This window comes from Cibotium barometz, chromosome 16 (assembly GCF_041138505.1).
Source record: "Cibotium barometz isolate CiBa-2024 chromosome 16, ASM4113850v1, whole genome shotgun sequence".
Lineage (NCBI taxonomy): Eukaryota > Viridiplantae > Streptophyta > Polypodiopsida > Cyatheales > Cibotiaceae > Cibotium > Cibotium barometz.
This window is the reverse complement of record NC_141061.1, coordinates 1,518,305-1,542,273: the sequence shown is the minus strand read 5'-3', so window position 1 is coordinate 1,542,273 and position 23,969 is coordinate 1,518,305. Positions and strand designations below refer to the sequence as shown.

Genomic DNA, 23,969 nt, shown 5'->3' with positions numbered 1-23,969 from the left:
GATGTGAGTGGATGCGATATGATGTGAGTGGATGTGAATGGATGTGATGTGATGTGAATGGATATAAATGGATGTGATATGATGTGAATGGATTTGAATATATGTAAATGGATGTGATGTGATGTGAATGGATCTGAATGGATGTGATGTGATGTGAATGGATGTAAATGGATGTGATGTGATATGATGTGAATGGATCTGAATGTGATGTGAATGGATCTGAATGGATGTAAATGGATGTGATGTGATGTGAATGGATCTGAATGGATGTGATGTGATGTGAATGGATCTGAATGGATATAAATGGATGTGATGTGATGTGAATGGATATGAATGGATGTGAATTGATGTGAATGGATGTGAAGGGATGTGAATTGATGTGAATGGATGTGAATGGATGTGAATTGATGTGTATGGATGTGAATGGATGTGAATAGATGTGAATGGATGAGAATGGATGCAAATGGATGTGGAATGATGTGAATGGATGTAGGACAATGTGAATGGATGTGATTGGATATGGAATGATGTGAATGGATGTACGACGATGTGAATGGATATGAATGGATGCGTAATGATGAGATGTGAATTGATGTAGAAGAATGTGGAATAATTAGAAATGACGTGGAATAATGGGAGTTGTTAGAAACTATATTTGTATATGAAACCTATTTTTAAAAGACCATTTTATGTCAAGAATGATGGGGAAGCATTTTGACTATCTTGTCGAATAAGGTCGTGTGATGAGAACCTAAGTGAAAAGGTGCAACAGTTTACTGTAGAATACAACACTTCAGTGCAGACTACAATAGTTTAGCGGCACAGACTACAAGCTTATCAACATTGCTGTGTATCTAAGCAGCTCCATGCGTATCATACTGCTGCTGGTGTGACAACAGCAGGCTCAACAAAAGGCACACAGCTTACATTTTGCATTTTGCCGTCTTTCAGAAGCAACATTTAACTACAAAGGCAACATTCAGAACATAGTCCCATTATTAAACAAACCTTAGGTTTTTTCATAACAAGCTACTCTACACAGGCATGCATGGTATTTCAAAAAAAAAGGGGCAGCATCACAGAGCTTAAACGCTCTCAGCTTGGTGGGGTTACAAAGAGGGAGTGAGAGAGAGAGATCTTCTTAGTTGTGGCTAAGTGTGAAGGAATAAGGAGGAAAGAAAGAATAACGTGAAGTTTTTTTTAAAATCTCTTCTATCATCTTTTGTTTTAACCATATTCTCACTTACATCTCCCCCTCCATCTACTTTACATCTTGTCCCTTCATTTCTTTTTCACATTAGCCCATCTTGCCCATTTTTCAGCTTGTTCCCACTCTTTTTTTTTAAATAGCTCCCATTTATCTCTTGGCCTTTCCACACCTGACCCTTACTTGTGCTAGTGGTGGTTCCCACACATGATAAGTATGCATTGAGTTAGGGGTGTTCACATGTGGTGATGGAGTTTGTCCTCATGCCTTGAGTTTGTGTGGAGATAGCTCGTGTGTAGTGTGGGCATATTAGGTGATTGTTCACACGTGTGAGGTGTGTCACACACGTTGATGTTTTATTTGGGGTTGTTCACATGTTCTCGTGGAGGTGGTTAGGGTGCCGTGTGATTGATTTGGTGCATTTTGGGCGTTCACGTGCACACTTTGGGTCATTTTAGTGCATTTTGGGCATTCATGTGCACACTTTGGGCCATTTTGGTGCATTTTGAGCATTCACGTGCATATTTCAGGGGCATTTAGTATATTTTGGGCATTCACATGTGCATCTTAGTCCTTGTTCCTGCATGATTGGTCATTTTGAGCATATTTGTGCTTTTCCACATGCAATGTGGGATTCTTGAGCACATTTAGAGGTGTTTCTACACTTTTGGGCTTTGGCGGGATGACATGAGTTCCCATTACTACTTTTACCCCAAGAGTGATGTGTGTGCGTCAGATAATGTGGGCATGATTTTGAAGGGAGGAATGGCAGTAGTAAGCACATCGAGCATTACAAGCATCATAGAGCTACCTATCTCTATTCCTAGTGATCTCATAGGGATACATTAGTTGTCCATAGTGTGCATTCCATGATCTTGATGGGTATTTGACTAGTCATGACCATTCAGCTAGTCATATATCTTTAGTCACACATGGGATTGACACTTCACATGTCGTTGAGCACATCATAGACCATGAGGAGGATAGACCCAAGGTTCTAGTATTAGATGTGTTGGGCTACTCCTTTAGATTTGTTACATGTGGAGAGATTTTGGATACGACCACTACTAGTTTTCATAGCATTCTTAGCAGCATTCGAGTGGATCGAGTTGTGCTGGGATAGTGCATGAGAGTAGTGATGATTTCATAGAGGTGAGACATCGTAGGAGTATGCATATCGATCATATTTTTAGTATATCCTATGATATTGACTTTGAGAGTTTTACAGTTGATCTAGGTGTTAAAACCCTAAGATCTCTCTAGATAATTGTTATGCATAAACATGCATAAATCAAGCATAAACTCATCCACCTGACCCAAGGGATACACACATGAATTAATAAGAAGTACATCATACCTTTACCTTGATGTCCCATACCATCAAGAGGTATAACTCCAATCCAATAGCATGTAGCTATAGTGTGAAATGGTAGGTGAGTAGATATAATCCTCTATACAAGAGAACATCATATTATAACCCAGCCTCAAGATAACATCAAGAGACCATAGCCTCCCTTGAGTGTGCCCCATGCCTCTATCATATATAGGAAGGCCCTCAAGTGACTCTTGACTCTCCATTTCCCATGTGTGACCCTTGGATGCGTGACCCTAACCTTAACCCTTAAGGTTAGTCCTAACCCATGCTCCACTAGAGCTTGTTCCCATGCTCCCATGCTCACAAGCCTAATGTGGGTTAGCCTCCTAGTATATGCACACATAATATGCATATAACATACTTTCACTCTCTCAAAACATTGCACTCTTGTAATGAAAAGAAGGAGCGCAGAATAATCTCAACCGACTCCCAAGTTGAATCCTTTATTTCTCTATCTTTCCACCTAATTTTAATCCCAGGGATTAGCTACAAAGTTTCCTTTCCCTGAATTCAAGTACCTTATCAAGTTCATGTGGAACATAGGATAATTCTTCGACTTCAACGAGTTCTTGAGGAGTAACTATGTTATCCTCACCTCCCAGTTTTGCTTTCAACCTATTGATATGAAAGATTGGATGAAATCTAACATGTGGAGGTAGTTTAAGTTCATACGCAACCGTGCCAATCCAATGTATAACTCAAAATGAACCACAATATCTAGGAGATAAATTCGAGCATTTTCCTATTCATGACAAAGTTTGAGAATCTTTAGGAACATTAAAATAAACCAACGCTCTTGGTTTAAAAGACCGAGATGAGCGTCCCCCTATCAGCATAAAACCGTGCCCTATCCTGAGCAATCCTGAGATATTATCTCGAGCTTCGGTTAGCATTTCCTACATATCACGCAAGAAATTCCTCAATGCATCAAGCTCAATGTCCTTAAGACCAACATTAACAGGTGCCCTGGGTTGATACCCATACATAAGCATGAACAGACTAAAACCAATAGCCATATGTTTAAAATTGTTATAGGAAAATTCCATCATTGTGGAAGATATTTTTCCAATTTGATGCTTTTCTAGAGACATATGCACGAAGCATATCATCTATAATCTGATTCATATGCTCTGTTGCCCATCAGACTGTGAGGATGATCAGAGGAACTTATACTCAAAGTAGTTTCCTTGTTATAAACCATTCGGAATAAAGTAAGAAAACATGGCATTATAATAGCAGGAACCAGGTACCATCGGTGACCCGACATACCCACATCTCGATGAGTCATCAACGTCTCGATGAGTCATATACGTTCATCCGTAAACCATCAGGTTGACTGTATAAATCACCTAAAGGACGGAACTAGAGAAAGAAATGCCAACAAAGGAAGAATCTAAATTTTATTAATTCGAACACAATAAGATAAACTCGTTGAACTCTAAAGAAAGAGATTTCAACAAGTGAAAATGCCAACGAGATTACACTCATCAATACATGCAAGCTATAGATAAAATAAGTTTATCTCTAGAGAGAATGCCTACACTATAACTTCTAGTGAATTTAGAAAATGAGATTGTCTTTGAATGTTGAGGTCAACATTCAAAGGTCAACATTCAAAAAATGAGATTATCTTTGAATGTTGAGGTCAATATGCCAAGTGATGTAAGCAAAGCAACAATCCTGAGCCCAAATTATTCCATAAGATAATATATGTGAGGGATCGCTAGCGTCCCATACCACCATGATGCCCCCAATACATACCTTAATAATTTGAAACTCCCTAGTATGCCGTCTAGGAAAAATGAATAAAATCTTGTATAAAAGGAATAAGATGGCCTTATCCTAGACTTTCACATACTAAAACCTATCTCTATATACTTGAGATTACATCAAGAAATAACTCTTTCCGAGTACATCATTAGAAAAGAAATTGAATTATTGATGCCTTTCTAATGATAACTACCCAATAAACACAATAAAGCTAGGGTAGAAAAATAATTCACCTAGATACATAAGCAACTAGATATCCAAGTTAGAATATGGACAAAAGTACAAGCAATATACTCCAAAATTAAGTGCAAAAAATGAAGGCAAATGCTACCTTCAAAGCACATGATATTATCCAAAAGATCAATAAAAGATCCTTACTATCTCTTTGGAGTTGAGATTTCCTTTTGATCCAGGAGCTACTACCATTCTAGCTTCGACGGTTTGGGGTGTATACCATACATATCCCTTTGATCCTTGAGGATACTCGACTAGATTTGTCATCGTCATCTACTCCACTTGCACTAGATTATCATGCCTTGGATTTTGCATGCCTTGGATTTCCTTTTGATCCAGGAGGTTGCATATATAGCCTCATCCATTGATGGGAGTCCTCTATCCTTTCCATTTGACCCACAGGGTCATATGATTCATGCACAGGTCTTCCGCAACATTTAGTCATGGATGTGATTTTTGGCTTTTGTACATAGCCACTTGTATATGTATTTTCTTTGGGCACGACCACCCTTAGATTTCGAGGACGAAATCATTGTAGGAGGGGATGGTTTGTAATAAAGTAGGGTTGGGTGCACATGCACATGGGGTAGTGGGGCCTAGGCACTTGGGTTTAGGGACATTTATATGTGTACTTTTAGAGTACCCTATATGAGGCATAGGGCTCATGGAAATTGTATCTTTTTGATCATTATACTTTCTTGAGTACTCTTACTCTTTGTTAGCTCCTAGCTTCCATGGTGGACTTCTCCCTTTTGAGAAGCCATGTGTGTACTCCATTATTGAGTGCAGTAGGTGCTACTCCCTATGATGAGTGGAACATGTGTGTACTCCATGTTAATGAGTGCAGTCCTTGAGTTTCCTCTATTGCATCACGAGCATTACGAGCATCATAGAGCTACCTATCTCTATTCCTAGAGTGATCATAGGGATACATTAGTTTGGCAACAGTGATGCCGCAACTTAATGGGCAAGGGCAGAAAATCCACCCATGCTAGAACCATGCAAAATTTTCATGATGCTCAGATCATAAACCAAAGCATGTATAGGGAATTGATAGCAACAGGATAATAAAAAGTGTTAGTAGATAAACCAACACAGTATTTACGAATTTAGCATGAAACATAATTGCGATATTAATGAACATTACATAGAATTACAAAACAAAGATACATAACCGACTTTGTGTATTTCTTCTTTTGCATGCTTATAAATTAGTGCCTTGCATATAAATAACCATAAAGATCGAGAAACAAAGCGTTATCTTTGATTCAACATGCCTATTGAGATCTTATTCCTAAGATACTCCCAAGCTGAGGTAAAAGTTGTTACCAATAAAACTAAGGCGGGTTATTTCCTAAAGTAACACCAAGAAGATTTTTGTGCTTGTTGCTCCACAATAATGCCTTCTTCATAGAAATTATACTTCAATGTCAAATCTTTTGGGTTGCTCACTTTTATTTTTTTAGCATCTTAGTGCTCTATAGGGTATTCTGGATGTTAACATCATGAGTCAATGGGAACGCTCGAACATGATTTTGAAGTGAGTGTTCACCATGTTAGTACACATGCTATATAGCTCTGAAACACTATACTATCCTCTACTTTCAACGTTTAAAGTGCTAATCCTCCACTTTACACACTAAAATTTCACATCTAAACATGGAAATAACATGTTCCTCTATGATTATATATTTAAGGAGAGACTTGTGCCATCTCCATACCATACCTTGTGTATGGTCTTTTTTTTCACTCTCACACAAGCATAAAAGTAGCGTTTTTGCTACAGTTGTGAAACAATAAACTTCATAAATGACTGATGTTGGTTACTATGTTGATATGCATGGATTCTCTAGGAGAGGCGTCTGCTATAGTCAACAATTAGAGTAGAATATTGGCAGCTATGAGGTAATTTGCCCAATCTCTTCAGTTTCTTATTGGATTGTTTACCATTGCCATGAATATTATGCATTTACATGTATACTGCCATCTACATGTGTATTATGTATGTACATCATGTATGTTTACTTGCATTGTCTGATCTCTATCTCCTTGGTTTGATCTCTCTCTCTATATGTACCATGTATGTATTTTACTTATTTTTCCTCGCTAATTTCAGTTTATATATCATTTGTAAATCTTACCTATTTTGATGCATCTTCCTATACTGCTATGTATGCATGTATGATATACATGTTGATTCATCATCGGCATGCATAATTTTCTTGTTCCTTTGTACATTAACTATTACAACTAATCATGTCATTAGAGTTTGTTTGTTGGTCCTTTTCTTGTTATTTTAAGGCTTACATCTGTTTGTTTTTTATGATGCAAGAAATGCGAAGGTATACAAAGCTGTATGCCATCCACTATGCAATATAAGAAACATTTTCTCTTGCAGGGGGGGAGACTTAACCCCTTCTTGTTGCAATGTGTTGATCCTCCTCCCCCCCCTTCTCTCTCTCTCTCTCTCTCTCTCTCTCTCTCTCTGTCTCTCTCCCCGCCCCTCTCTATCTTTGTGTGTGTGCCTCAAGAGGTTTTAAACTTTTGATTGGTATCATTGAATCACTAAAAATAAAATGCATAGTGGTTGTCTAGTGGTATTTGTGAAAAGGTTTCTATGAGACTAGGGGTTTCTTTTGTGTGCTATTATTACATAACAACCTATAGTTAATTTTTACATGTTTATACATACATTACAATTCTATTTTGGTTAACTTAGCTTCAATTTCTATTTCTAACACTTCATTATGAAAGTACTTTGCATTAACAAATGGTTTCGATCCACACTTGCCACAAAACTACTACATGAGCACACTAGTTTTTCAAGTAAAGATTTTAAGTGTATATTCTACACTTTATTATCCTAAAGGTAAGATTTTTTAAAATCAGATGCATTTACTCTCGTTCAGGTTGTCTCTTCATGGCTTCATTAACTTAAGGCCTCTTCTACTTTATGCGTCAGCGTAGTAACGTGTGAAACTGGCCAATGTAGCATAGCCCGCATACCTTCCTAGATGATTGATTTTCCCATTGTATAGAAGAGTTGTTGGTGTGAGACCACCTTCGTGTCTTCATGTCCTCATGCTTTACATAAAACTATATAATTCTTATTGCCATTTCTAGTCTTCTCATGACAATTTGTTTGCCTCTTGCTCCTTCTTGTACCCACTTTCTTTTAATTGTTGTTTTTTTTTTTGGCGAGAAACATTGGTTTATATGCACTACTCACACACCCAACTCTGGTTACAAGGACGCGCAACACCATAGAGAGCACGGATCGAACCCCCACCACTGGCTGGGACTTTATCTGTTTTACCACTCCACTAAAGCTGTGTTCTAATCTTCAACTATTTCTAATCTTGCAAAATCAAGTTACAGTTGAAGAAAGTTTCTAATCTTACAAAATCAAGTTACAGTTGAAGAAAGTTTCTAATCTTGCAAAATCAAGTTAAATATATTGTACCGCGTTGGTCAAAATTGCGGAATCCTATTAATGTAAATGGATATGCTGAAATAATTTTCTAGGATTTAGACAATGTTTAAATCGCTTCCAAAACCGAGTATATCAGTCGAAAATTGAAATTTCTTGCCACGTTTTTCGCAAGGAAGGGGGGAAGAGGCAAGAGCCTCTTTCCGTGCCTTAGATGTATTGCGTGCGGCACTTCATGAGGGATCTCTCAGCACAGAATATCTCCTATGAACTAGAGATTATGAGAGCCCTTCTCTCTCTGTCTTTGTCTCTGTCTCTGTCTCTCTTGGGATTAGAGTTTGCTCTCTTCTTGTTTATGATAGATTAGGGTTTTATTTAGGACTAGGGCTAGGGTTTACTCCCTTACAAACACTATTTTAGTGTTTGCCTTGCCTTACTTTTTTTCCTTGCCATACTTAGCAACCTAGCTTGGTGGAGGGAAGATGGACGAGGTATGAAGAGAGTGAAGGGACGAGGGGAGTAGGCAGTGGTGGAATGGGATGGAGTATGGAGATTGAGGAATCATTATAAAGTATGGGGTTTGCTTGTCAACCCCTCTTTGAGATTTTTTTAGACTCATGTCTTTTTTTGGTGTGACTGTGTGGGCTCACGCCTTTCAACCTTAGAGATGGTTTGGCTTGGTTTTTGGAGTTCTTTGAGATTTTGGACTTATGGGGATCATTAAGGTTTCTTTTCTTATTTTGAGGTTTTTATTCGAAAAGGTGATCAGAGATCTTCAATCAAGATAATATGAAACTGACAACAATAAAGGTCTTTAACAACTTTAGAAATATGACATTTGGAGAAGTGCAGAGACACATTGTGCTCACCCTCCAACAAATGTGCAGAGACAAGAGAGCTTCAAATATGATGAAAAGCTACAAAGAAAGGGAAAATCTTTCAGGGTAAGCTCTGTAACAAGTGAAATGAATTTAGAAACTATGGATGCAAGTTTAGAGCAAATGCTTATACTTGTAAAAAACATAAAGCTTCAAAGAAGTACATAAGGTTTTCCAAAAGAAAAGCCTTTCAGTAAGGTCTTTAGAAACAAGACAATCAATTTTGGTGATGCATGCTTTCTCTATGGCAAGAAAGGCCACTATGCAAGGGACTAGCCCAAGGCTAATAAGAAGAAGGTTAAAGCCCTTCTCACTCAAAATACAGAATACGAGTTGGTCCAAACTGACTTGGAACTCACTGGAAATATCCTTGAAGAGAAACTCTTAGAATAAACAGAACCAGAAGATGATGTCGATCCCTCCTCATCTTCCTTTGATTATGGATAAGAATTGGTTAAATCTATCAAAACTATTGCTTCTAGAGCTAAATCTCATTTTATTGGTTCTTACACTCTCATCCCATAGCTCTCCTCTTATCTACATCACCCACATCACTCACCAAGGCTTTTCCTTGCACCAATTTTCTTCCACGTAATATGTACACTTCCATGAAGCTTTTTCTCATGTGATTTCTCTCCTCCTTGATCTACATATCACTTATATGAGGCATTTCCTTGTGTAGCTTCTCCTCCTTGTATTTCCTTGTGTAGATTCTCCTCCTTGTATTTTGCAGTCTCCCCGAAACTTTTCATGCCATTTTTCTTCCCTTGTTGAGGCTACGCCGGGATTCTTATCTCAATTACACTTATTGAAAAGTTGCAATAGAATAGGTCCAAGGGTCTTACAATGAAGAATCAATAGTCCTAACTAAAAGCCTTATGATTATTTCTCTTTTACCGATTAAATGATTCCAAATATTTGTTATCGTATTCTTGAAGATATAGATGAGATCTAAGAGATGATTGATCTTCATGTCACACCAATATGAAAATCGAAAGAAGATTAAGTGTCTAGACATCCCATCAAATGGTGGATCGGGAATGCTTTTCCACGCCTCAAACCAATCTCTATCTCGCATCACAAGTGGTGAGACCTTTATGCATACCGTATGGTCAAGACAATGAGAGGCCTTGTTTTAATTGCAAGAAAACTAATATTGATATCTTCAACATGTTCTTCACTCGTTATCCTTGTGGCATTTAGTAATTGTCTTCTTTCTTTGGTTCTTAAGCCCCACCTTTGTTTATCAATGTGTATGCATGTGATACTGGTCCACTTTACATGCATGTGCATTTAGATGTTGATGTGGATGTGGATGTGGATGAGGATATATATCGTATGCACGTTATCCACACGTCTGGTGCAATATTCAAGGTTTTGAAACCTCACAAAATATATCTCTTGGATGTGGACGACAATGTGTAGTGTGTCCACATACAATCACATTTTGAAGAAATGTATGATGGTTAGAGCTCAAGGTTTCAAAACCTAACAAAAAGATTTATCACTGTACTACAAAATGCTTCTAGCAACCCTACAAGTGTGAAGCATACATGCAAGCCCTAGTATCAAAGAACTTCAACAAGACAAATACAATTATGCCTTGACACCATGAAGGTCCAATAAAGGGAAGACTAGTATAAGATAAAAGCTAACATTTCAAAAGGCTCTCCGTGGAATTGAATAGATGAAAGTGCTAAATCCAAACAAATGTTAATGTTCAACAAGAGAAAATTTTAGTGAATACATCCAAAGATGAGAGTAGATCTCTCAACAATTGCTCACATTATCATTAGATCACAAAACAAAGAACCATCTCATGAGATGTGAAGTCGTGTTCATGCCACACTCGGAGACTTTGGTCATGAATGAATCAGCGAAGATGAGCATTGAGTATTAAGTTATATTGCTTTGGCCTATGAAATGATGCGAACCTCGTGAGAAACAATCCGAGCAACTCATACCACTCAAAACAAAAGCCACCATTAATCCATAATGCTCATCAAAGAATCACAATTCAGACATGATCTAAAACTTGAAATGCTTGGAGGTGGATGCACCACCAAAACATGTATGTATGGGGAAGAAGAGGGGAGGGATTTAGGAATTATTATTAAACGAGACAAAAGGCTTGGACATTTACTATTTCAAGGTGATCTCAGTGCATCATCCATCAGTTACGTACAACATAGATGAAGTTCTCGCTATTAACTATATGGTGCAAAGAATACAGACGAAATGATTTTCTTCACTAGTTCTGGGAATACTCTTAAAGGGACAGAGCTAGGGCAGGATACACCACCCTATTTGATATTACTTATATACTTGTATACACAACACAAATGGTGCGAAGGCCATATGAAGTTTGAAGTTTGAAAGTTACCATGTGAACAAATCACCAATAGTTGGAAGACCACAGTAACTGCAGGATAGCCACCTGAAGGTAACAAGTGGATCTCTGCCTTCACTTCAGTGTCAATATCGTGCATTTTCACATACCACAGCCCACCTTGAAGGCAATACTTTCACAAGTCTGGAGTCTCCTTTCAAATTGCTCTTAACAGAATTGTGACCTGCAGTTCTGATTGGGGGTGCATCCTTGCATGATCCACAGCCATTATACGATGATTGAAACAGCTAAGTTTGATTCAACACATTTGTGTGAGGGTGGGGAAGCACCCAAAATCAAATCATGGTAGCGATACAACAGGCAGAGCGTACATTTCAATCTAAGCCAGTAGATGAACTCCTTGTCACAGCATACCATTTTAGCCCTCCCTAAGGTCGCTCTGTGGAGAATTTTTCTGCAAGTAAACCCAAAAGCATGTTAGCTTTTTAGAACATTGACGAATCTCATGAATTTGACGAAGTTCTATGTATTGTAAATCACTACTTCCAATACCCATACTTAAAGTTATGGAACCATAAGGACGGACACCAGGTTTCAAGAAAGAATAATTTTTTGATACTCTTTACCTCATAATGATTTATTCTCCAACTTATTCATTCGGCTTTCCTGAGATTCTCAGAAAGCCGACATTGCAACGATGCCTAGATGGACAAGAATGAAGGTTTTCAAAACTCTTCCAAAAGTCCAACAGCCAGGAAGAAATAAACCATCCAACAGCAACAAGAACAAGGCAAGTAAAGTCGGGCAACAGGGGTGCCATTTCCCACCTCACAGCCGAACAAAGGCAAACTTCCAGACAAGGCCGGCAGTGGTCTAAGTGTGGGAATTTGTATAGTGATTGCCCTCTGTTGGAAAAAGACAAGCAAGCAAAGCCCACAGTACATGCCATATCAGCCGTCATTGGCAACTCTGAACAATCAAAGGAAAAGAGGAAGCTTTTTAAAGCATAGAGACAACTCCGAAATCGGTCCCCTTCATTGTTGTTCGATATTTGTGTTTCCAAAAATTTCATCTCCCAATATGACTACTGCTCTGGGATTGGAAGCTTCAAGGCTCAACACTCTTTTGCAAGCAGACAGACCTTTCACCAAAACCAAATCTCAAGCTATACACATCATCGGTAAGATTTGTGTTCACATTCAAAAATTGGACAAAGAGGACTTTTTGATAGTTCCTATTCAAGGATGTGATGTGATTTTGGGCATGCCTTGGTTTTTACACGCCTCCAAGAGGATTCTTTCCTAAAGCCAATATGAAAACGGTTTTGCCAACACCCTACCTGAAATGTTACTGCTGTAGAGGCTGGAAGACTCCATGATCAATCTTGACTCTTATTCCAGGGAGTTTGCATCCCAGCCAAACACCATACCATATTAGTATGAGCCAACTAGAGGATATATTGTCACATGTAAAGGAACTTTCGGAGAAAGGTCACATAGTTCTCCATATTTGTTCACTGATTTGTAAGCTTACTAAACTCTTAACAAGGTGACCATCAAGAATTTGTTCCGATACTGGAAAATGATGGATCGGCTTATTTCAATCGAATTGTCTTGCAGAGCTGCCAAAGGTGCGCACTTCTTAGACACCTTAATTCACCAATTACTCGTTTACATAACCAATCATCACATAATGCAATAACTATTTCACATTATTACAGCTGCCATAGATACATGCGTGCTCTGTGCTGAGCGTCCATGCTCGAAGGTGGGCTGGCCCTTCTGGTATTTTATTACCAAAAAATATTTATATTTTACAAAGCTTCGCAGAATCCCAGGGAAATTTTCCGAGCCAGGCAACCAGATTTTCAAAGATATAAACACATTGTACCAAATATGAAAAGCTTCGATGCAAAAATATGCAGTGAATACAAGCCCAAGTTGGTGAATTAAGTGGAAAAAAGTACAGCAGAGAGTTGAAAAATAAAGGTGTAAAAATTCAAGGATTGATTTTTGAAAAGAAAAAATTTAAAATTCCTCTGCAAGCTTGTTGCAAAACTGCACACTCCCTCCACCTACATGGAAGCTTGACCTTTTAGTGAGTGACTTGGAGGAGGGGTGAGGTGCTTTTGTGTAGGGCAGCAAGTGTGGTTTCTTAACCTCCTTAGTAAGGCGCTTTCTTAACCTCATGGATGACCTTTTCTCCCTCCAAAGACTCCCCCAAAATCCTGCCTATTAATCGAGCATACATCTCACTTATACTACTACACTGATGCCCTCTGCCTAAATGGTGCATATTCCCACTATCCTCAGTTGAGGCTCACAAACAGGAGCTGCCCTTAAAAAGGACTCTATCAACAAACACACGACTCCACCTGTCTCAAATGCAAAGACACAGTACAAAATGATCACCATTCTCTATCCAGGTATACACTCTTGCTACCCTCATACACATACACATCCGCACATGTTCTTAGCTCAATGGGATTACTGTAAATAAAAACTGTATAAACATGAGAAGAAGCATACTGAGAAGAATGATAGTAATTAGGGTAAAGGTGGACAAGGAAACCTACTTATCATATCAGTAGAAGATACCATGCGTGCCAGACATGCCACCTAGGAGGACACAAACCGCTCTCCCATTCTCTTGTGTGAAGGTGTGCATGCATGCACACATGCACGTGCATGCATTTGGCTTGCATAATAAGGATGATCCATGACACACAAATCCCATGCATGCCTTGTAATTTTCCAACTTTACAATGAAGACCTACTGATTAGGGAAGGTTGAAAGAACAAATCTCCATTGATTTACACACTCACACCACTAAAAGCTGGTCGAGGACTTGATACCATGTGACTGTTGCCTTGAGTGGTTCAGTAAATGTAAGCAGTATCCTCCTAAGAAAAGACCTGTGATTGAAAGGCCAAAAATCATGCTGTTTTCAAGACGTCGGTAAATACTACCCTGCACACAAGCATACCGCACACGCTAATATTAATCATATGGGCAAAAAATTTATTTGGCCACTAGCTGCTAGAAACCAATAACTACTTACGTTGACAAGAATGAATACCACAGCAGCATTTGCAGGCACCCGAAATAAAGTTATGATGGCAGCTCGATGTTCAGTAGGAATATACCTGACAAAAAAACATTAGCAGTCATGTTTCTTGATTAACACCAAATTGACAATTGACAATTTAGCCTTACACAATTTCCCAGTCTTTAAACTGAATTGCTCCTCATTAACAAAGTGGCAGATTTTGTATTTTTCAGCTTCTACAGGCACATCCTCGTTGGATCGTCTACATGAGTGAAACAAGGGCTTCTCATTGTGACAAAGCATGAATGTCTATGTTTTCCACTGTTCAGCAAGCCTAGGCCTGCAAGTGGCCTCTTGAAAAAAGAATGATTCTCATACATTCCCCTCTTTGCAACTTTCCTTGTTTGCTTTCAAACACCAGCTGGTTCCTATTGTCCCTTATGAATCTCAACATTCCCTACACTATCATTGTGAACATGTACTATTGTATCTCAGATCCATCCCAAGGCTTACTTAGTAGCCAATAAGCCATGTACCCACCAAGGGTGCCCAGCAAGTGGATCAGGAACTCTCAAGTCTAGTGGGAGCTCCCAAGTGGATTGGAAACTCTCAAGTCTAGTGGGGACTACCAAGTGTCTACTGGGAACTCCCAAGGGACAGCAACTGGACCCAAAAGGAATCAATCACACAGGCAGTCATTCAACAGCTACTTCAGTTGTGTCCATCACTCGCGATGCTCACCTACCAGACGCTCCAGGCTTACAAGAGGACTCTTCACAGTAGGAAGCGGGTGTTGTTGGGCTGATCTTGCAGTTCTCTCATTTGAGCACTTGCGTCATTGTTGTACCAATCAGAGTCCAGACTATGTCTTGTATCTTCCCATTTCGCTTTTGGCAGAGTCTGTGTCAGACTATCTCACTGTGACCACTGCTGAGTGTGCACGGTGCAGTGAGTAGCCTTGTAACAGTGATGAAAGGTTAACGGTTTGAGCCCTGAGTATTGTGCACTCCATTGTGTCTCTTGTGGTGTCTCGTTGACTTGTTTGCAAGGTTCATTGAATGAGAAAGCTGTAAGTGTTTTCAACTGTGTGAGCTTCTCTACCGTGTGACTCCCTAGGACACTGTCCACGAGTAGTGTACCAGGCAACTAGGTCTGCTAGAGGTACACTACAATTTGGCACGTCAGTCCAGTCAAAAGTCCTCTCTCAAAACGTTGCTATAGCTGAAGGAGGCCAGTCTATTTTGTACCTCCTAGAAGTCCTCCACCCCTTCCCATGGTTGCTAATCTTGGTAATCCCACTTTTTGTAACAACGTTGGAGGTCAAGCCAACCCTCCAGGTCCAGAACCCCTCTCCACATCAAGCTACCCACTTTCAAAGGTTCTGCTACGGAAGACGTCGATGCACTGACTCGAATAGAGCTGGAGCTCTCCCCCCCAGCGCGCCTAACCACCTCTCACCATCGGCCTCCTATTCAACGACACCCCCCCCCCCCCCCCCCCTTTTCCAATCTTGCAGTTCTCTCATTTGAGCACTTGCGTCATTGTTGTACCAATCAGAGTCCAGACTATGTCTTGTATCTTCCCATTTGGCTTTTGGCAGAATCTGTGTCGGACTCTCTCACTGCAACCACTGAGTGTGCACGGTGCAGTGAGTAGCCTTGTAACAGTGATGAAAGGTTAATGGTTTGAGCCCTGAGTATTGTGCACTCCATTGTGTCTTGTGGTGTCTCGTTGACTCGTTTGCAAGGTTCATTGAATGAGAGCTGTAAGTGTGTGACTCCCTAGGACATACCGTCCACGAGTAGTGTACCAGGCAACTAGGTCTACTAGAGGTACACTAAAATTTGGCACCACGTCAGTCCAATCAAAAGTCCTCTCTCAAAACATTGCTATAGCTGAAGGAGGCCAGTCTATTTTGTACCTCCTAGAAGTCCTCCTCCACCCCTTCCCATGGTTGCTAATCTTGGTAATCCCACTTTTTGTAACAACGTAGGTCAAGCCAACCCTCCAGGTCCAAAACCCCTCTCCACATCAAGCTACCCACTTTCAAAGGTTCTGCTACGGAAGACGTCGATGACCACTAGTCGTGCATTGACTCGAATATAGCTGGAGCTCTCCCCCACCTCCCCCCCCTCCCCGCGCCTTCGCTTTCTCCCGCTGCCTCCCGCCTACACCCCTTTTCCACAGGCAGCCCATGCCCCCGTCCTCCCTTCTGCCTCCCCCTTTTCCATCTACAGCCCACACCCCCATCCCCCCCCTTCCGCCTGCAAGTTGGAAATCATCTTCCCCATGCTGGATATGGCTATGGTGGGCTAAGAAATGAAGAGAAATGGTGAAAAATCAGAGTTTTCAGCTACCAAAAACATGCTTGAAGCTCAAACTCGCCCAAGAGATAACTCTCTCATATTCAAATAAGCTGTGTAGAGCTGAATTGACAAGTATGAGGACAATTGTCTCACTTTTATCCTCTTTCATGTCCCAAATTCGAAGGCCAAAAATTCCACAATCTTCAGCTCTAAAAATATCTCAGATAATAGCTAATTTCACAATGGCTTCTCGCTCTCCCCCAAATCCTCAAAAGTTCGCCATACATACTTGAGCTTCAAAGCCCATTTCTATGTCCAAGAAACCGTCTCGAGTGCCTAGACCATGCTACGAACACTTGGTTCTCTATACTGGATAATCCCCCATTTCCAAAGCTTGTACATTCTTCACCTTTTGGGCATCCAAAGCCCATCCTCACATGAATTCTGGTGATGCCCAAAATGGTGACAGAAACATTATCTTTTGGGGGCTGAATTTATGGTTGAAACATATCATCAAAGTCTGAGGCACTTTCTCACAGCCTAAACTCTCAGAGAAGCATTTAAGGTGGACAAACTTCTTGCCCATGTTTCATTTTCAGATTTTGCATACTCCAGGCAAGAAGAATTAGATAGTGGATGCTTTGTCACGAAGGCCTCAAGTGCATGCAATGGCTACCATCTATTATCAAGACTTGTCATGGATGCAAGATATGTATCATTAGACATAGATTTCCAACTTATTTGGGCTGACTTGATTGGGGGTATTGCTGTCCCATCTTACTCGGTAAGAGATGGGTTTCTAATGATGCAAAACAGCATTTGTGTGGTCAAAGATCTGCATCAAAAAGTTATGGAAGTGTCATGCTCCTCTGTATGCAAGTCATCGTGGTATTCCAGCTACTACACATGCTTTGGAACGATATTTCTTTTGGCCGGCTTTATACAAAGATATTGAAATTTATGCACGTGAGTGCCTGGTGTGTCAGAAAGTCAAATATGACAAGCACAAAACACCTAGTTTGCTTCAGCCCTTATCCATTCCACATGAACCATGGGAAAGCATTGCCATGGATTTTACTATGGATCTACCGAAATCTGCACATGGTAATAGCATGGACACGAAGCTAAATTTTTCACCAGCTTATCATCCTCAAACGGATGGTCAGAGTGATCGCAAATTCAGTCGTACTTGATTTGCTCAAATATTATGTATTTGAGCAGAAATCTGATTGGGAGAAATATTTGTCCCTAGTTGAGTTTACATACAACACCACCGTGCATTCTTCAACTGGGAAGGCTCCGCTTGAGATAGTTTATGGCAAGGTGGTGTTACCACTTATCCTACGAACTAAAGATCAAATCTTTGCAGTAGATGAGTATGTCAGAGATTTGGATACTGTGTTTGCACAAGAACGAACAGCCATAGAAAGATCTCAAACTAAGCATAAAAAGACAGCTGACAAGCACAGGAGAGTTAATTTTCAAGGAAGATGATTGGTGTTACTTAAGTTCGAGAAGGAAGCGGCTAGGTAAGAAGGCCGATGTCCTAAGCTTTTAAACAGGTATTATGGGCCATCCAAATTTTACAGAAGATAAATGAAGTGGCTTATAGATTTGTATTACCCAATTATTGGAAAATACATAGTGCTTTTCATGTGAGCTTATTGAGGCCTTCTGTTGAACCACCTCCTATGGAACCAGTTTTGGAAGATCCACCAGAGGTGGATGAACTTGAGGAAGTATTGCAACCAGAGCAGTTATTTTTCACAAGGAGCGTAAGCATGCGAAGGCAAGCTTGTACGCAGGTATCTTGTGAAATTTAAAAACTATTCAGCTATGGACGCTAAATGGATGGACGAAGATTCTTTTCACGATTATCCGGAGCTTTTGACAACCTATCTATCTGGACGCTTTTCAATTGTGGTCAACTGCCTAGAAGCAAGGAGGAATGTCACAAAATCCCTCATTGCTTCTATTTTCTAATGTACATGTGGTATACGGAGCTTGACATGACAGTACATGTATGGCATATGGAGCCTGACATGGTGTGTTTTCCTAGACTAGCTATCCTGGTAAGTTTTCCCTGGACTAGCTATCCTGGTGTTCGCTTTTACATATTTTTTGCGAAGATTCTGAAAGGATTTTGGATCCCTGAATATTTTTCCTGATTGATACAACTGCGAAATGGGTGTTTCTTCCGGTTAAGTTGCACTCATGTGTGTTCATGACCTTAATTTTATGTTTGGATGACTTGTTTTGTTTGCCTAGACAATGCCTAAGATTATTGCCTGTGTTGTCCATGGGGCCGAGGATGCCTGGGCACCCTGTGGACGTGTGTGCATAAAACCGGTCTATGGACACATAAAGCGGTAATTCATTCACAAATAACCTGGTCTTACTCAGACACACAATTACACAATCCTCGCTTCCTCGCTCAACAACACATTGGCCCCGAAGTCCGGCGCCCCTTGCGGTATTTCTTTATTGTTAAAAAGGTTGGGAAATACAAAGCACAAGTGCAACAAAGCACTCTACATGCATCAGCTGAGTTTTACAAATTCTGGGAGAAATTTGCCAGCATAACTGCATTAAAACTGTTCCATAACATCTCAGAATGAGTCCCAACTGACAGGCTCACTTCCATAGGCATCAGGCTACCCAATGGAGTCCAAAACATCACAATTCAGCTTGCTGTGATTTTCTGCACAGACCTGTTTTCAGCTCTGTTTTCAGCCCAAAATAACCCTTGTACTGTCCTGGAGGACTTTAGCAAAGTCCTACTGCATTTTGGCATCAACCGGGCAACATAACAGCCCAAAAACAGCACCTAAACAGTGCTGAAACAGCATTGTATTGAAGAGGTTATCACCCTCTTCCGTCCCTGATTTTATCTGATGAGAGCATTTCCATAGTCTGCAAGAGAGAGAAAGAGAGAGAGAGACTGTGGGGAGCAAGCTCAACCCTCAATTCATGAGTTGTAGGGCAAGGGAGTGCACCACCATAGCTGGTTTTCCTGCAACAAAACCACACGATGGCTGCAAATGAGCCTCCTCTTCCCAAATTCCCACGCTTCCCTCTTCTCAATGAGGAAAATGCACCAAAATTTGACACTTGGCACATTTTTAAGCCTTTTCCACATGCAATCTTCCAGGCTAAAAATCTCCTGACTGGTTCACATTCTCACAACAGTCCTTTGTCAGCTTTTGGTCCCCTTGACATTCCGCACAAACTGACGCGAACACTTTTCAATTCCGACACTGCTAAAAATAGCAGTTCCCTAGATTTTAGGGATGATGTCATCTGCATTCCTTCTGGTCTCCTGACCATCTTTGACCACTATGGTCACTTCAGAATTTGCTTAGAATTCAAGATACATTCACATTTCGGTGGCAGCCACTTACTAGTGTAAACTGGCCTATACCCTCATTCAGTGGCCATGTCTTGGACACTGTCCTTCATCTTTCAGTGCCCATGTCCTGGACACTGTCATACATCTTTCAGTGCCCATGTCCTGGACACTGTCATTCATCTTTCAGTGCAGTTCTCAGGCTTAGCCAACCACTGGTCCAAAGTCCCACTGGCTGACCCATTCTGACATTGCAATGGCCCAAGCCCTTCCAAGAGATCCCGGGGGAAAGCAACAGCAACCAAAGAGAAAGAAAAGAAAAATATATATTTATAAAGAAATGTAAATAAGGAAAACAACTGCAAAAAGTTTCACCTCCTGGTGACATACCCCCCTCTTGAAAGAAGCAAGCGACCTCGATTGCAAGTCCACATGCAAACGGATGACACAGGACGATCACAAGACTCCGCAGGTGATTAGTGTCATCGCATGTATCTCCTGCCAACGGATGACACGGGGCGATGATAGGGATTCCCCACTACCATTTGTGCCATCGCAGGTTCAAGCCTTTCAAATACATGTTTCCGGATGCAACACAGAGCGATAGCATATATCTTGTACTATTAGTGTCACAACATGTAAATCATTCATTTGAAGCGTAACAGATACAACTTCAAAGCACTGAAAGTTCATTCATTAATTAAGTCATTGACAACAAATGTCAAAACTGTACATTGCCAAACATATAATACAAATGTACAGGTCATTCAAAATTCAGGTTCAAAAAGCAGAAATAACTGGGACAGACTCTCCTTTCAGCTTCACATCCAGAACATGAGTCTTGTCCCTATGTACAATTGTGATTTTCCTGTTGAAAGCATCCAACACTGCATGTTTCCTATGACACCATGGAATTCCCAATAGGACATCACATCCTTCCAAGGGCATGATAAGAAACTCCTCTGTGTCAACATAACTCTGTATATGCATGTGAAGTTTGCCAAGTATGGGAGTGACAAGAACTGAATGCCCAGGGCATGCCAAATCAGCCTGTCCAACTGGTCCCATCTCTTCAGCACGAATTCCTAACTTGGCTGCCAATGCTGGTGAAATAAAGTTGGCTCGAGCACCAGGGTCAAAGAAAATCAGCACTGTAGCATCTCTGATTTTACCCCATGCTCTGCACAATTTTGTCGCATCATCACATGGCTGGTCACCAACCATGTCAGGTATCAATCCTGCACTCGGTATTGTCTTCTTCTTGGGTGGCCCTTGTTTATCCTCCGCATCTTTTGGTGGCTGTTGTGGACATTTTGCAGCCATATGCCCTTTCTGTTCACAGATGAAACATTTCCCAGCTTGCATCAATGCCTTTCTCTCTTCAAATGACTTGCCATACAGTGGCCTCTTCTGTCCTTTGTCTTGAGGTTCCTTCTTCACTGTGCTCTTAAAGCCACGTGAACCTCCCTGTAGCAATGCATTAGCCATGTTTGCATTCTCAATGAGCTGAGTCATATTAGAAACATTGGTCTTAATGCAATAATCCCTGATTTCTTTGGGCAAACCACAGCAATACTTCTCTATTTGCTCTGACAATGGCACTGTCCTGTAGGAAGTTACTGGCAAGAGTGCATCCCAAAACTTCTTATTATACTCTTCCAAATTTACACAGTTGGCTGCATCAAGTTTGTGCCATGCTGTCATAACATCCACTTCAAAAGTATTTGTAAGCCAGGCAAAAGAGAACTGCTGCTTAAATTGAACCCATGTAGCAGGTGCTTGTCCTTGCATCAACAGTGAGGTCCACCACTGCAATGCATTACCTTTCAAGAAAGTAGCAGCCTTCCGCACCTTAGAAGACTCTGTAAAGTTACCCCCAGTGTATGCTGCATCAAACTGCTGAATGAAAGTCAGCGCTTTCAATTTGTCCTGCATCCCACTGAAAGTCTCAAACTTTACTGCTTGACCTCCTTCTTTGTAATCCTTTTGCACCTTTTCTACATTAGTCCTTACTGCTCTTTGTCCACTAGGTTGAGAAAATTCAGCCACACTGATAGGTGCTACAGGCCCCAAAGGTGGACTAAAATAAGTTTGAAATCCGGGCTGCACACCTATATTAGCATAAAGAGGGTTCACAGCTTCCATAGGCATCATTCCTGGTGACCCTCTTGACATCAATCCTGGTAAAACTGTGGGCGGCCTAGCCATGGCTTGGAAAACAGACCCACCACCAAAATAGCCAGGCTAGAAAGCAACGAATGGAGGAATGGTCGGCATGACCCTTTGCACATTACTTTCCTGGCCATTAAATGCATGTACCTGTGCCTGTGTAACATGCTGCACTGGATCAGCTGCCACTGCTGGTGTCTGCTCTACATGCTGTGGCATCCTTGGCATTTGTTCCTGTGCCCTCTCAACTGCATGCTGAGATGATTCAGCCTGGGAATCCCCTGTCCTTGACTGCAAATACCTCTTCATCCTGGGATTCCTCACCAACTGTTCAAAGGTACCAACCATGCTTAGGAGTTGCGCATGAAATAAATCCTCTTGTTCCTGTTCTTCCTCTAACAAGGCTGGCTGTACTACTGGCTCCATCCGAGCAGAGGCTGACACCTGGGCACCTGTCACCTCTATATGCTGTCTGCGAGTAGAAGAGGAACTCTCTTCGGCAGGGAGCTTGCCTTTCCCTTTGTCTGTCATACTGTCAACTGAAAAATTAAGGGAACCTGTATCCAAAGAAAGAGACCGTACTCTTTCTCACCTGTAATCAGTTGTACCTCACTATGTGTGTCTCCTGTTCACCCAATCCAATCCGTGTCCGGGCTCTTGCAGAAAAGAGGACCCTATCCCGGCAATGGAACCATAAAACCGGTCTATGGACACATAAAGCGGTAATTCATTCACAAATAACCTGGTCTTACTCAGACACACAATTACACAATCCTCGCTCCCTCGCTCAACAACACATTGGCCCCAAAGTCCGGCGCCCCTTGCGGTATTTCTTTATTGTTAAAAAGGTTGGGAAATACAAAGCACAAGTGCAACAAAGCACTCTACATGCATCAGCTGAGTTTTACAAATTCTGGGAGAAATTTGCTAGCATAACTGCATTAAAACTGTTCCATAACATCTCAGAATGAATCCCAACTGACAGGCTCACTTCCATAGGCATCAGGCTACCCAATGGAGTCCAAAACATCACAATTCAGCTTGCTGTAATTTTCTGCACAGACCTGTTTTCAGCTCTGTTTTCAGCCCAAAATAACCCTTGTACTGTCTTGGAGGACTTTAGCAAAGTCCTACTGCATTTTGGCATCAACCGGGCAACATAACAGCCCAAAAACAACACCTAAACAGTGCTGAAACAGCATTGTATTGAAGAGGTTATCACCCTCTTCCGTCCCTGATTTTATCTGATGAGAGCATTTCCATAGTCTGCAAGAGAGAGAAAGAGAGAGAGAGACTGTGGGGAGCAAGCTCAACCCTCAATTCATGAGTTGTAGGGCAAGGGAGTGCACCACCATGTTGGGGTTAAAGCCCTAAATGACCCATGTATATTTGTATATACTTTGTACAAGGCTTTTATTAAAGTTTAAAAGCCTTGGCCATGTTCACATTGAACATGGCCAAATACTTTAAAAAGGTCACTTATTAATAAAGGAAGGCCCAAGAAGAGAAAACGTGGGCATTCCCCAATTTCAACGAGTTCACTCTCTCTCTCCCTCTCTGTGGCTCATCGTTTCTGCTTCTCCTTGCCTATTGCCTTCACTTCAAGCCTCAAGCCTGTAGCTCTTGCACCTGTGCATCACCTGCCACCTTCCTTGCTCCCTTTCAACTGGTATCAGAGCCTCTAGGGTTTCCCAAATTTCTGAGCAGGTGGCTGGACAGCAAGTAAAAAGGGTTTCTATCGCGACAAAATTGCTTTCCATCGCGAAGCCCCTTGTTTCCCGGGTCCCTACGGGTGCCGGCATTGACAAAACAGCCCAAAACAGGCTGTTTTTAGGTCCAAAACAGGTCAAAAACA

General features: G+C 41.0%; 1 protein-coding gene across 2 annotated transcripts in view; it reads right to left on the bottom strand.

The window, feature by feature from the left end:
- Positions 1-11,013: 11,013 nt before the first annotated feature.
- Positions 11,014-23,969, bottom strand: part of LOC147630250 (Major facilitator superfamily protein) — a 143,147-nt gene continuing 130,191 nt past the window's right edge. The window contains exons 8-10 of one of the 2 annotated variants that reach the window (XR_015267625.1): positions 14,306-14,390; positions 11,871-14,214; positions 11,014-11,698 (exon numbers count right to left, since the gene is read on the bottom strand). Coding sequence is in view for 1 of the 2 variants with exons in the window: in XM_086810095.1 (XP_086666221.1) it covers positions 11,673-11,698; positions 14,100-14,214; positions 14,306-14,390 (226 nt within the window). In the remaining variant the exon portion in view is untranslated. The remainder of the gene's footprint in view (positions 11,699-11,870; positions 14,215-14,305; positions 14,391-23,969) is intronic. The other variant, XM_086810095.1, reaches the window with a different exon arrangement.